This window comes from Gymnogyps californianus, chromosome 5 (genome assembly GCF_018139145.2).
Source record: "Gymnogyps californianus isolate 813 chromosome 5, ASM1813914v2, whole genome shotgun sequence".
Taxonomy (NCBI): Eukaryota; Metazoa; Chordata; class Aves; order Accipitriformes; family Cathartidae; genus Gymnogyps; species Gymnogyps californianus.
In genome coordinates, this window is record NC_059475.1 from 64,964,854 (window position 1) to 64,978,345 (window position 13,492).

Genomic DNA, 13,492 nt, shown 5'->3' on the forward strand with positions numbered 1-13,492 from the left:
GAGTATTTCACTACAGAGAAGCAGCCGAAAGCAGCACTTCAGACCCACACCGCGATCCAGCCCCCGTCCCGAAACGGAACCGCTGGCTGCCGCCGGGAGAGGCAAACGGGGGACACGAGGGGGCCCGGAGCCGCCTCACAAACGCCCGCACGGGTCTGGCGGAGCCCCGCCGGGCCAGCCTGGGCGGCCGGGGTCGCCCCTACCCCCGGACCGGCCGGGGGAGCGACCTTTCCCCTCAGGTCCCACCGCCCGGTCCCCCCGCAGAGGAGCAGCCCCGGGCCGGGGCGCCTCTCCCCTCACCGCATCCGTTCCCTCCCCGGCCTCCCTCAGGGCGGGGCGGCGGCCCCACTCACAGCGTGTGCCCGCAGACGTTGACCATCAGCTTCAGGGAGGGATTGCGGTACTTGGTGGTCTTGCACCGCGGGCAGCCCTGGTCATCCATGGCTGCCGCCTCCCCCTCCTTCTCTCCTTCCTTCCCTCCCCCTCTCTCCCTCCCTCCGCGCCTTCCGCCTTCCGCCGCGCGGTGCCGCCGCCAAAGGGGCCCGCCGGCGCCTCTCGCCGCCCCGCGCGTTCCGCCCGCCGCTGGGGTCCGGCCCGGCTCACTCCGCACCCCTCCCGGCCCCCACCACCGCCAGGCAGAGCCAGCCGACGGCGGGGAGGGCCGGGGCGGCCGGGCCGAGCAGGTACGAGCCGCCTCGGGCAGCACCTGCCTGGCGTTGGGGCGGGCTGTCCCGGCCTGAGAGCTCCGGTTGTAACGGGGGGGGGGGGGGGGGAAGGGGGCCACTCCCGCCTAATGAATAATCAACAGGAGGCTGCTGCGGGGCGGTAGCTCCCTCGTGGGGATCCCCGCGCCCCTCGCCCCGCTGCCGGCCCGGCCGAGGTGCCGTACCTCACCCCGGGTAACTACCGCGGCGGCGGCGCCTGCACCGCCTCACACCCTGAGAGCTTTAATTCTTCCCACCCCAGCGCCCTCCCCGCCCGGGGAAAGGCGCTTCGCGGCGGCGCAGGTGAGGGGAGCCGCCACCGCCCGCCGCCCGCGGGGCGTCCCTGCGGCGGGGCGCCGCGCTCCAGGTGGAGGTGGGGAGGGGAGGGAGGGGAGGGGTGGGGTGGGGGAGAGGAGAGGAGCGGGGCGGCTTGATTGACGGTTGCCCTGGAGACGCGGGAGCCCCCGCCCCCCCGGCGCGGCGCAGCCAATGGGCGGGCGCGGCCGGGCCAGCAGGCTGCGGTGCCATATAGTATTGCAGCGGGGCTGGGAGTCACGTTGGGGGGAGCCGCGGAGAGGAGCCCGTTTACACTACTTTGCTATAGCAGCTATCTTTAATGGTTATTGCGTGGCCGGGAGGAAACCTGATCGGCTAGAGCCGGCCGAGAGCAGGAGGAGGAGGAGGAGTGGACTTTCCAGAGAGATAGGAAGGGGGGAGAGGAGGAGAAGGGGACGGGGGGAAGGGGGAAAAAAAAAAAAAGGAAAAAAAAAAAGGGAAAACAAACCGAAACATGTCTTCTGCCTCCCCCACGGACGAGATCACGAACGCGGTGGAGATCAAGCAGGAAAATGTGATGGAAATCCTCTCTGAAGCCAGCAAGGTGCCCCCCGACGGGGCCGCGGCGGGAGCCCTCAACCCCGCGCCGCCGCCCCCTCCCGCCGCGGCCCCGTTCCCCATGGAGCACGCAGGCTCCGCCGCCGCCGGGGAGGAGGGAGCCGCGGACCAGGTACTGCTCCACACGGAACTCCTGGCCAGGAATCACCACGCTGCCTCCTCTCCCTCCTCCTCCTCCTCGTCGTCTTCTTCTTCTTCCTCCTCCTCCTCCTCGCAGACCCCCCTGGCTTTCTCCCCGGACCACGTCGCCTGCGTCTGCGAGGCGCTGCAGCAAGGTGGGAACCTGGACCGCCTGGCCAGGTTCCTGTGGTCTTTGCCCCCGAGCGATCTGCTACGTGGCAACGAGAGCCTGATGAAAGCCCGGGCGCTGGTGGCTTTCCACCAGGGCATCTACGCCGAGCTCTACAGCATCCTGGAGAGCCACAACTTCGACTCCTCCAACCACCCGCTCCTGCAGGAGCTCTGGTACAAGGCTCGCTACACCGAGGCGGAGCGAGCCCGGGGCAGACCCCTGGGGGCGGTGGACAAGTACAGGCTGCGGAGGAAGTACCCTCTGCCCAGGACGATCTGGGACGGCGAGGAGACGGTCTACTGCTTCAAGGAGAAGTCCCGCAACGCGCTGAAGGAGTTCTACAAGCTGAACCGGTACCCCTCGCCGGCCGCGAAGCGCAACCTGGCCAAGATCACCGGGCTGTCCCTCACCCAGGTCAGCAACTGGTTCAAGAACCGCAGGCAGCGGGACCGCAACCCTTCCGAGACCCAGTCCAAAAGGTGAGGGCAAACTTTCCTCCCCGCCCCCTCTCCCGCCTGCCTGCCTTCCCTCTCCCGGCTCTTTCTTCCCTTGCAAACATGGCGCTTACCTTCGGTGCGCCTCGTCCTCCCCTCCTTCCCCCTCCCCGCTCCCTCGCTCCCAACACACCCACCCGGCCCGGGCACGCAGGCATGCGAGCCGCGGCGAGGCAGCGCGGGGAAACTTCCCGGCCCCCGCCTCCCCCTTCCACCTCCCCGCTCTCCCCTCTCCCGCCGCGCCCGGCCCGCGCCGCCACCCCTTCCCCCCGGGCCGGGGGAGCCGCCGGGCGCCCCGCGGACACGGGCGGCGCGGCGAGCTCCGGGGAAGAGACGGGGGGTGGGGGGTGTGTTTTGTGTGTCGTCCCCCCCCTTGTTTTTATTTAATTGTCGCGCCTGACAGAGTTAATCATTGACGGCGGCCGGAGGACGCGCGGGGGTGTGGGGTCCCGCCGCTCGCTCTGTTTTGAAACCTGACTCGGGAGCGGGCCGGGCTCGGGTTTCAGCGGGGGAGCGGGGCGCCCGCCGGGCCGGGCCTCAGCGGCGGCACCGCCAGGCTCGGCCCGCCGCAGGCCTCCGCCTCCAGCCCCGCGGCCGTTCGCTCCCCGCGGGGCGGGAGAGCCTCCCCCGCCCGGCCCCGCTCCGCCCGCGCCCGGCCCGGGGCTCTGCTTGGGCTCCCCGCCCCCGCCGTGTCTCCCTCCCCGCGGGCGGAGGGGCCGCGGCGGGGGCTCGGCGCCGCGAGGCGGGCAGGTGGAGGTGACCTCCCCGCTCCCGCCCCCCCCCCCCTCCTTCCTCCCGGGGCAGGGACGGGAAGGGAGGGGAGAGACGAGGGGGGGAGAAAGAGAGAGGGAGGAAGGGAGGGGAAAAAAGCGGCGGCCGGCGGAGGGCCCCAAGGCATTTCTCAACCAAGGGCGCGATTGTGCCGCCGCGGCCCCCTCTCCGCGGGACACATCAAAGGGCGAGCGGCCGGGGGGGGCGGGAGGGAGGGAGCGACCGAAAAATGCAGTCGAGGGCGGATCAGTCAGAAAAAAAAAAAAAAAAAAAAAAAAAAACCGGCGCAGCTCCGGGCGGAGGGGCTCGGCGGGGCCGGGGCGGCGGCGGCGGCCCGGGGCGGCCCCGCGAGGCGCGGCACAAAGGCCTCCCCCTCCCCCGTCCGCCGGGCACAGTCTGAGGTGGCTCCGCCGGCACCTGGGGGCGGCGCGGGCCCGGCCCCCGGCGGGGCCTCCCCCCTTCCTCCGGGCCCGGGGGTGGCGGGGGGGGGGGGCCTGGGGCCGGCCCTCGCGGGGGGGGCAGGCAGAGGCCGGGAGGGTCGGGCGGCGCTTCCCGGCCTGCTCTCACCTCCCGCAGCTGCCGCCCGGCGATTTACCAAATGGCTGCGGCCGGTCTCACACGTGTGGGCACCCTGGGCCGGCGGAGAGGGGACCACAGACAGCCCCCCTTCGGTCGCCCGGGTCGGATGGCCAGGGAGGGGGGATTTATTTACAAGTCCATAACCCAGCCAGTAAAGTTTCTCCTCGGCGAGCGTTTGATTTGATGTGTCCTTTTCTAAGAAATCTCCCCTTTGACTTGAAATTCGTTTAAAGTGCCTTGTAAAGGCAAAACACATTAAAAATTATTCGGGAAGACTCTCACAAACTGTGTCAAAGCAAGGAGTCCCGCTTGGTGCAGAGCTCGCTGGCACACCATGGTAATGCAATGTCATCTCTCCATCTTTTCCCATAGTGAGTCAGACGGCAACCCTAGTACAGAAGATGAATCCAGTAAGGGGCAGGAGGATTTATCTCCCCATCCGCTCTCCAGCTCATCCGACGGCGTTACCAGCCTCAGCCTTCCCAGCCACACGGAGCCCGTCTACATGCAGCAGCTCGGAAACACTAAAATAGCCTTGAGCTCATCTGGCGTCTTGTTGAATGGAAACCTCGTGCCTGCCAGTACCTCTCCCGTCTTTCTCAATGGTAGCTCTTTTCTTCAGGGACCCAATGGTGTCATTCTCAACGGACTCAGCGTGGGAGCTTCGCAGACGGTTACCTTAAATTCACCCAAAACCACGTCGAGCGTTGTGAGCAACGGGGTGTCCATTACTGACATACTGTCGTCTTCGTCAGAAGATGTTAAGGACTTCAAACTCCTCCAGGCTTCGGTCCCCAATGCCGCAGCAGCCACCTTCAGCCCCAGCAACATCCCGGTCTCGTTCCCGGGATTGATACCGAGCTCAGAGGTGAAAAGGGAAAGCATACAAACTGCTGCTTCCCAAGATGGAGGCTCTGTAGTTACTTTTACTGCTCCTGTCCAAATAAACCAGTATGGCATTGTCCAGATCCCCAATTCAGGAACAAATGGCCAGCTGCTGAACGGAAGCATCGGTTTTTCTTCTCTGCAGCTGCCTCCCGTTTCTGTGGCAGCTTCACAAGGTAAAAGTTTTGTCTCTTACAGTAAGAGGTATGAGAAAAATTTCGAATCAGGCACACTTAGCATTTTATAAGCTGTGGTCCTTTTCCTCCAAGGTACCAGGATTGTATCTCAGCCACGGCCACACACAGTACATCAAATAATACCTTTTGCCTTCCTTTATAGTGGATTATGCTCGTGGGCAGACGGTTACGTGAGGCTGAGCTCCTCTACTAAGAGCAGAGAAGGAGGTCTGGTATTTTACACCCCTTTCATCTCATGCTGCTCTCAGAAGTCTGTGATACCAGTCTTCACAAATATCTGTAAATTTTACACGTTTCAGTAATTCAAAATCGTCCTCATTTGCCATTGAATTATTTTAATGAGAAGGTTAATGAAAATTGCGGCAGCTGGAAATTGTTACTGTTGTTGTTCTTGTGGTGGTTGTTTTGGTTTTTTGGGGTTTTTTTTGTTTTTTTAACTAAAGCGTTTCATAAAAATAAATTTTAAATTACTATAGACATAACAAGACCAAGCAGTTAGGCTCGTACATTTTCTGTCCTGTAATTAAGAAAGATTAAACTGCAGGGAAACAATAGAAATCTGCAATAGGTCGTAGATGTAAAATGCAAGGGTATTTGGATAAAACTGCCCTCAGTCCAAGAGAAATATGTCATCGCAGGTTCACGTGCCAAGTGTGCAGGCTCCTCCCCAAGTTTGCTTTAGAGTTTGTCTTAGCATACCATAGACTGAAACTTGCGGCCGGCCAGGAAGAATACCAGGGAGCGCAAGCCTAGTTCTGGATCCTTGTTTTGAAGCAGGTCAGTTATAAAGCACAACTGAACAGCTTTGTTACTCATTAGCCACTGTATCGTCGGTTATAAAAATAATTAAACTTGAATGAATCTCTCTAGTTTCAGGAGCTGTGAGTACTACAGTGAAAATCGAACTGTGCTCATGTTAGCTGGTTTGAATTAAACGTGTATAGGGAGTGAATTATTCTTGCTGTAATACAGGGAGGAACACTGAAGTTCTACAAACACATTTTAAATGGGTGCACAATTACAAGATCCTAAAATGTGGCACTCACAGTCACTGGAAGTTATTGGTACATAGTTTAACCAAGATGAAAAACAGAAGACATTTAGTCTGAATGCCATCTGTAATTACAAAAGCCATTTAATCCACATGCTCCAAGGCATAAACTGACTGCCAGCAAAGGTGAGAAAGAAAGTTCTGTCCCTTAAGTAGTGTGAGACTACTGTATTTGAAAGTCCTAAGATTCATAGTAAGCTCCTCTCTGAACGTTTTCCCCGTTGTTAAAAATGCCAATTCCCACTGGAGACTGATCCATCATATGTCTAGTCTGGTGCAGAGAAAAGTCAAGATCCGTATTTGCTGCTTTTATTTCTTTTTCTTAACGTGAGACGGATGGATAGCTGGCTGCCTATTCCAAGTGAAGTGTGCTGCAGGCTATTTTAAGTAAGCTACAGTAAATTATATCTTATTGTCAGGTAACTTCAAGTTGCCTTGCGTTATTCTTCTAGTTTACACATATGAGTAACATCTTCCAAAAAATCATTGATTAACAGAAGTGAATAGAGAGCTAAAATATTCCCCAGGTAAGAAATTAATCTGCAGTGCTGTTCTAAAAAAATTCAGGTGTCTCCAACTGTAGCCCCTTAAAATTATAACTAAACTGCTTTTGAGAAAGAGAGGTGTTTGAAGTGGGACCCAGTCCCAAGAGCCAGTACATCTTATTTTAGGAATTACTATAATGACAACTTACATGGCGTGTCCAGTAAAACCAACTTCAGGTCATCTCTGGCCACCTCTTCTTGCTTTGGCTAGCTACAACATCACGCGAGCAGTGCCATGGCTTTCAGCAAGGGTAGGCAGTCGCTGGGTGACTTTACACAGTGTGGTGGATGTGGTAGGGTTAGGCTTTTAGAAATACGTGATAAAGTGAGGTGAAAGGCAATACATCCGAGTGCTTGATGGACTACCTAGTTAACCTGATAGAAGTTACGGGTTTTTGATGTTTTCTCTACAGGTTGACTCAGGTAGGTTCTGCCCAGCAGCAGTGGATTTCATGTGACGTGTCTCCAGTTCCCACACACAAGCTGTAGTCTGTCACTGAACTATCTTTAATAGCTTTTCATGCTTCTATTCTTAGATAGAAATTGAGTGGTGGCAACTAGCAAAGGCCAAAGCACGTTCATTTTAATCACATGGCTGGGGACTGTTTGCCCCTTAACGAGAGTCTGAAAGATACCTAATATACCAGAACCTTTTTTTTTTTTCTTTTTCTTTCTAGAAGCAGTTTCTATTAACGAGTTTTATTTCTTCACACCAAATTTTCTCTCACCTGTTACAAATAACGCTGTTCTGTGTTGCATGAAATCTTAGCATATGCGTGTACTGCAAACATAAAAAAAGACCAAAACGTCTTAACAAAATGCCTGCACAACTCTCTGCCAACTATAATCTGTGTTTTCCTTTATTTTGCTTCCCTTTCTCTAGGTAATGTTTCAGTAAATCCCAGCACATCTGATGGAGGAACTTTTACGACTGAATCTTCAACAGTGCAGCAAGGAAAGGTTTTCTTCAGCCCCCTCGCTCCGAGCGCAGTCGTTTATACGGTTCCCAATTCAGGCCAGGCAGTAGGCTCTGTCAAGCAAGAAGGACTGGAAAGAAGCCTTGTGTTTTCTCAGTTGATGCCGGTCAGTCAGAACACGCAACTAAATGTAAACATGTCTTCTGAAAATATATCCAGCGGAGGACTCCAGTCCCTGGCCTCCTCGTTAGTGAATGTAACACCCTCACATAATTTTTCCCTCACACCACCAACTCTTTTAAATGCTGCAGAACTGAACTCTGGTATCTCGGAGAGCCAGTCCATGTCATCGCCTGTGACCAGTACCTCTACCGTGATATCTATCAGCAACACTAACTATGCAACCCTTCAGAACTGTTCCCTCATTACCAGTCAAGATCTATTGTCCATTTCTACAGCACAGCCTGCGCTTGGAGAAATAGTTTCTACAAGCGGAGACCGTGTCAGCCACCCCTCTGCACAAGTACATCAAGATTTTGTTAGAGAGCACAGGTTAGTTCTGCAAGCCGTACCTGATGTCAAAGAGAATTTCTTACCTAATTCTGAGAGTAAGTCAACTGGCAATTTAATGATGCTGGATTCGAAATCCAAGTATGTTATGAGTAACATGGTCGACACGGTTTGTGAAGAACTGGAAACGGACAAAAAAGAACTTGCCAAACTGCAGACAGTTCAGATGGATGAAGATATGCAAGACTTGTAACTTTTTTTTTCTTGCTTTCTGTTTGAATAGATAAGTCTCCTGTTGAGGCCCTAACAAGCACCAAGTGGGAGTTTTTTTGTTTGGTGGGGTTTTTTTTTCATTTAAAGAAAACAGAAGAACATTTAAATGCTCTGAATCGATGTAAAGAGGAATCTCTGGCAACGGAATTAGGTTGCCACACTTGGTTTGCATGCAGTATTCTCTTTTAAGCAGATTAAAGGAGAAAGGAAACGCCAGGGCAAGTACCGAGCGAATGGTTACAGGTTTGGCTAAGAGATACTACCCTGATAATTTAACTAGACTCTCCATAGTACAACATACTCTCAACAGTAAGTATACACTCCTAACTTTAGATAGAAAACAAAAATCTCGCTCCGAAAAGGTAGAAACAATGCAGTTATTTTTGCTGTTTACTTCTAGTCCGTGGGCATTGAGAAATTTTTAAGGAACTCTAGACGATACCTCACCGGCTACTTTTATGTTGTTTGAGGTTAAGAAACGAAACAAAATCGTAAATAATATTGTTACTGGTGTGTTTGCTTTTTTCCAGCAGACTTGCGTTCAAACCAAAAATCTCACATCAAACATTTACAGGTTTCTAAATGCTACAGCTAGCATTCTGTCAGTGCACCAGAAAAAGCATCATTTGAAACTCTAATTATGCAACTCAGAAACTTTCTCTCCAGTATGAATGTAAATATTGTTTCGGTTCTTATAAAGGAGACTTTTTTTAAATTAGTACAATGGATTTTATTTATGGTTTATGTTCCCTTTCACTTTAGACACAATGCATTGAAAAGGAAAACGTTTTCTGGCTGTTTAATTTATTTTTATTGTTTGAGCAGGAAGTAAACATAGTTATTTCTGACAAGGTTTTACTTTTTTGTAGTTTTTCAAGCAATAGACTGTAAAAGTAAAATGTTAATCACACTGAAACTAGAAAATGAACTCCCAGTCTCACAAACCCAGGAGGTCCCTGTCTCTACCCCCTCTGTCTTTGTGTTCAGGGGTTTTTTTGTTTGTTTTGTTAGTAATTTGCGAATTAGTTGAACCTTTTTGTGTATTTTTTACAGAATTCCACGTGCCTTTCTTCCTAGTGGCCTTATCTTTGTTACTAAAGCACAGTGGCAGGAGGAATAAAAACACTGATTTGCAAATATCCGTCCTCAGGGCCAAATCCTGATGCCTTACTTCTGCAAGTAGACCCACTGACTTTGGTGCCCCTACTTGCACGAGTAAGAAGAGTTTTAAGTCTGTCAGTCATCGTGGGTGACATTTACTGGCGGTGCAGAGAGCCAAAGATAGGTCCTTCCGCACCACGTCAGCAGGGCAGGAGGAGTCCAGAGAGGGACCATGGGCAGAGCCATCGTGCCGAGGGAAAAGTCTTGGCTCTGACCTCGGGCAGATGAGCAGAAAAGGTTGGATGAGCAGGCCAGGGAAGGGAGCCCCATGTTTACGTGGACCCATTGGCCAAATAGCCCATGTGGGAGGACTTCAGCTGCTGTTGAAGCAAGCAGGCCCCCATCCAGGAGTGCACTTAAGCGTGTATTTATATATCCTTCCAGAATAAGCAGCGTGGGGGCTGATGGTGGGAACTGCAGCTGCCCAAAGGGCTCGTGGGTGCAGCCGTGGTCTCTGCCTGGCTGGGGATGGGTCTCCTCTCCCTTCGCCCCTTTGTGCTGCGCGGGGACAGCAGAAGCAGACGGGCTCTGGGCAGGTGGAACAGATCTTACCTTTCCTCCAGAGGAGTGTTTGTAGCATGGAAAAGCACATCCTTAAGCTTTAAAATAATAATAAGAATGCAGATGTATAAAAATGACATGCTGTTAATCTTTGTGGGTTTGTTTTGTTATTTTTTATTCTAATGTGAATATATACAGTAACTAAAGCATGTATTCATCCTCACTAGGGGCCTGGTCTGAAGCCTTTGGAAGGCAATGGGAAATGTTTTCGTAAGCTTCTGTGGGCTCCGAATCAGGCTCAGGACAAAACAAGATCACTTGTAAAGGACAAAATAAATGGAAAGGAAAGAGAACAGAGGTAGCACATCCCAGTCTGTTTCTGTCTTGGTTGTTTAACTGGTTCTGTGGAAAGCCTTTGAGGAATGAAGGTTGTTTTCTGTGCACCGTGAGCATGGCATAGGCATCCTTGCTATTGTTTTGCACTATATTGAATACAGCGTGTTTTGCAAGGTATTCTGTGGAACCTCGAAGCTGAGCTCTGTCAGTGAGCACTGGAGTCCACACTGCGAGCCAGAGTCTCTAGGGCTGCAGGGAAAGGGAAGAGCAAGTGTGCAAGGCGTGCACTTTGCAGCTGTACCGAGTGACTGATGCTCTGCAAACAGCAGCAGCCCATAAGCAGTTGGCTGTCCCCACATGCTCCCAAGCAAAAAGGGTGTTTAAGGCAAGTGCTTTAAAGTGGCGATTATCACAGGCAGAACATGGAGCTATATGTTCCCCTGGCACAACTTCCTTTGACATTCAGGGGATCTCCACGTGAGCAGGGAATCGGATAGTCCAGAGTTCTCCTCTCTGCTCTGCTTGTTTATCTGTTTGCTGGGCTCCAGCATGAGCAATCTGCTTCCCACCTCTCCTTGCCCATAAAACCAAGATGATGATGACGATAACAGTAGCTGTATCTGCTTTGCATGAATCTGTTTAAGCGTTTGGAAAATTAGAAGGACCCTGTATCATTGTCGTATTAACAGAGAACATGTGCGTGGCTCTGAAGGAGTTGTTTGGGGCTTAACATTTTGTCTGTGAAGCTCAGACTATATTTGGAGGCAAGCTAGAGAGTATTTCGGAGCACTGTCTCAGTTGTTAACGCGATCAGGTCTCATAACTGAAAAGACTGGTGTTACGCCAGTACCTGTTACTTTTTTTAAATTTTTCCTCCTTTGCATTTGTTGTGTTACCGAGGCTCTGAATTCCATGGCTTTGCAGCACAGTTGACGTGAAAACTGTGTATGTTGTTACAGTGGCGCGTATCTTGGAGTGTCTGGTACTTCTAACAGGAGACTTCCCACTCTTCAGTGGGAGCAGAGGATGTACATAAAAGCAGTGGTTTGGGACAAAGTAAGATTAATCTATTCTAGTCTTCCAGATACCACGTAACTTATTTTACTATTATGTTTTACTCTTTCTTTCTGCCATTGAAAATAAGTGTCATTCCCTCCAGATAAAGTAGTGATAACCTCATGTTTTCTGCAGGTACATATGCACAATATAAAGACTCATTGCACGGTACAGTGTTTTTAAAATAGATATTTAAATAGTAGTTTTACTCCTACTGTAAAATAAGAGTCGGTTTTTATTATGTGGCCCTCAAGCAAGCAGGCTAACTGCTCTAAATAGACAGTACACAAAGTCCCAACAAGCGTCTGGGGCCGGATCTTCGGCTGCTGTAAATAAGGCATTACTCCACTGATTCCCAAACAGAGGATTTTACACGGTGTTTAGGGGATATGGATGCTCATGTCCCACACACATGAATGGCAGCAAGTGTCCAAGCCCCACAGACAGTCCTTATTATCACATTCTGTTGTTTAAATGGAAGGTATGTCTATCTGGCGTACATGTTCCTCCTCCCTCCCTCCCTCCCTCCCTGTTATGGATGAGAGTAAAGGATCGTTTCAGCTTCACATATGTTTGTAACTTGTAAGTCCACTGGAAATCTTACAGGAAACATTGCCAAATTCTACTACTTTTCTGGTCCCAGACGCAGCTTTGAAAAATATGCTTAAAGTTTAAGCAAATTCCTACAAAGCATGATGTTAAAAACCCCTTTGTTCTTTACTACTATTAATTAAAGCTGCCTCTGTTTCACCCAGGGTTTTGCAGAGAACCAGGAATATATTCAGTTGAATGCTCTGTCTGGACTATTTGCAGCATTATTCCTGTGGTCTTACCTAAAAGGACATTTCAGCCACATAAATCACGGACATCTATTGGCCAGGTCCTCGGCTGGGCTAAACTAGCACAGTTCCATTGACTTTAATGTCCTTTCACACCAGCCGAGAATATGGTCCATTCATTTCACTGGAGTTGGGTCAGGGATGGGTTTGGCCCAGTACACGGTGGCAGTATGAACCAGTGCACAAGGCTGACACTCAGACAGTTATAACCTAACGGTCACAGTCTATTGAAGCATATACCTCTTCCCGTTTACTGCTTTACCCTATCTGTGGATTCAGGAAGACGCATTCAGAAAGCTACTTTACCCAGAAGTAAGGCTGGAACCATCTTTATTGTTACTACTATCAATCCGAGATTAATGACAATAATGGACAAATTCTGACTTCAAATCCTGCAAAATCACCTCAACAACTACTTTCAGTTAAATTGAGCAGGGCAGAATTTGGCCCCGTGTGCACAGGAGCTTTTCCCTAATGTAGATTTCCAGTGCCTGTGCACTTTTCTTAGCAAGGGCAGATGAACAACCAAGAGGGTGCATCCCTCCAGTTTCATATGAAATATGTGTGCAGGACTCCCAGGGGCATGAATCGCCTAGTGCTTGTGGTAGAGAAGCATCTCAAATCATAAAAAGAATAGTAATTTTATAACTCTGGAAACAAAAGTAATGACAATTTACAAGCAAGGAGACCTGAAGTCTTCCTGTATCTCCTAGCAGTTATTATCTTGAAGGATATTTTATACCTTACTTGTATGTTTCATATAATTTAAAACTAGCTTCTTCAATTTCTGAACTCAAGGAGGGGGTGAATCTTCTGACTTTCAGGATTCACATTCAGAGGATGTTTGTTCTTTTGCTGCATGTACTGTTTGTCCAGAACTAACCAGTTACTTCTGCGATATGGGTTTATTGTGCCTTACAACAAATATGAAACTTAAGCGGAATGTACGCATTAGAGGAGGGAATAATCAGAAGACTTTACTGCACTGTTAGGTGATGCCGCCCCAGAGTGTATCATCAAACATATCTGTGCTTAATTACCCAACCAAAGAGATCTAAAGTATGTATGTTTGTTGTACTGTAATAGGGGTTTGTGCCTGGACAATTAAGTGTTTTATTTGTATTCTGAGATGATGTGAACTTATTTTTCTAAACACTATACTGAATAAACTTTATATTTATACACATCTTGTGTAAATATTTCTATTTGGATATAGTGTGAGGGCTTTGAATTTTGTGTTAGAAAAGCAATCTGAAGTAGAAACTTGGCTTTAATGACTCATTGTGAAGGTGATGGCAACTAGGAATGCCTGTGGTCACCAGGGAATTGATCTAAAACTTACTTAAGCTAGAATGAGACTTTCTGCTGACTTGAGTGGGCTTTGTCAGACCCTAACTTTGCTTCTAAAATACTAAATTAAAAACCATAAATCTTCTATTTCATATCAAACCTAGCTATTAAATCAGTGTCTCAAACCAAATTTATAC

At 50.6% G+C, this 13,492-nt stretch overlaps 2 protein-coding genes across 3 annotated transcripts in view; one reads left to right on the top strand and one right to left on the bottom strand.

The window, feature by feature from the left end:
• Nucleotides 1-442, bottom strand: part of MNAT1 (MNAT1 component of CDK activating kinase) — a 126,609-nt gene extending 126,167 nt beyond the window's left edge. For both annotated transcript variants that reach the window (XM_050898292.1, XM_050898291.1), the window contains exon 1: nucleotides 354-442. In XM_050898292.1, coding sequence (XP_050754249.1) covers nucleotides 354-442 — 89 coding nt within the window. The remainder of the gene's footprint in view (nucleotides 1-353) is intronic.
• An 852-nt stretch (nucleotides 443-1,294) lies between these two features.
• Nucleotides 1,295-13,192, top strand: SIX4 (SIX homeobox 4). The gene is made up of 3 exons (XM_050897205.1): nucleotides 1,295-2,369; nucleotides 4,107-4,795; nucleotides 7,296-13,192. Exons 1-3 carry the CDS (start codon nucleotides 1,495-1,497, stop codon nucleotides 8,090-8,092), a joined length of 2,361 nt encoding a protein of 786 aa, XP_050753162.1. The 5' UTR covers nucleotides 1,295-1,494; the 3' UTR covers nucleotides 8,093-13,192.
• The last annotated feature ends 300 nt before the right edge of the window (nucleotides 13,193-13,492 follow it).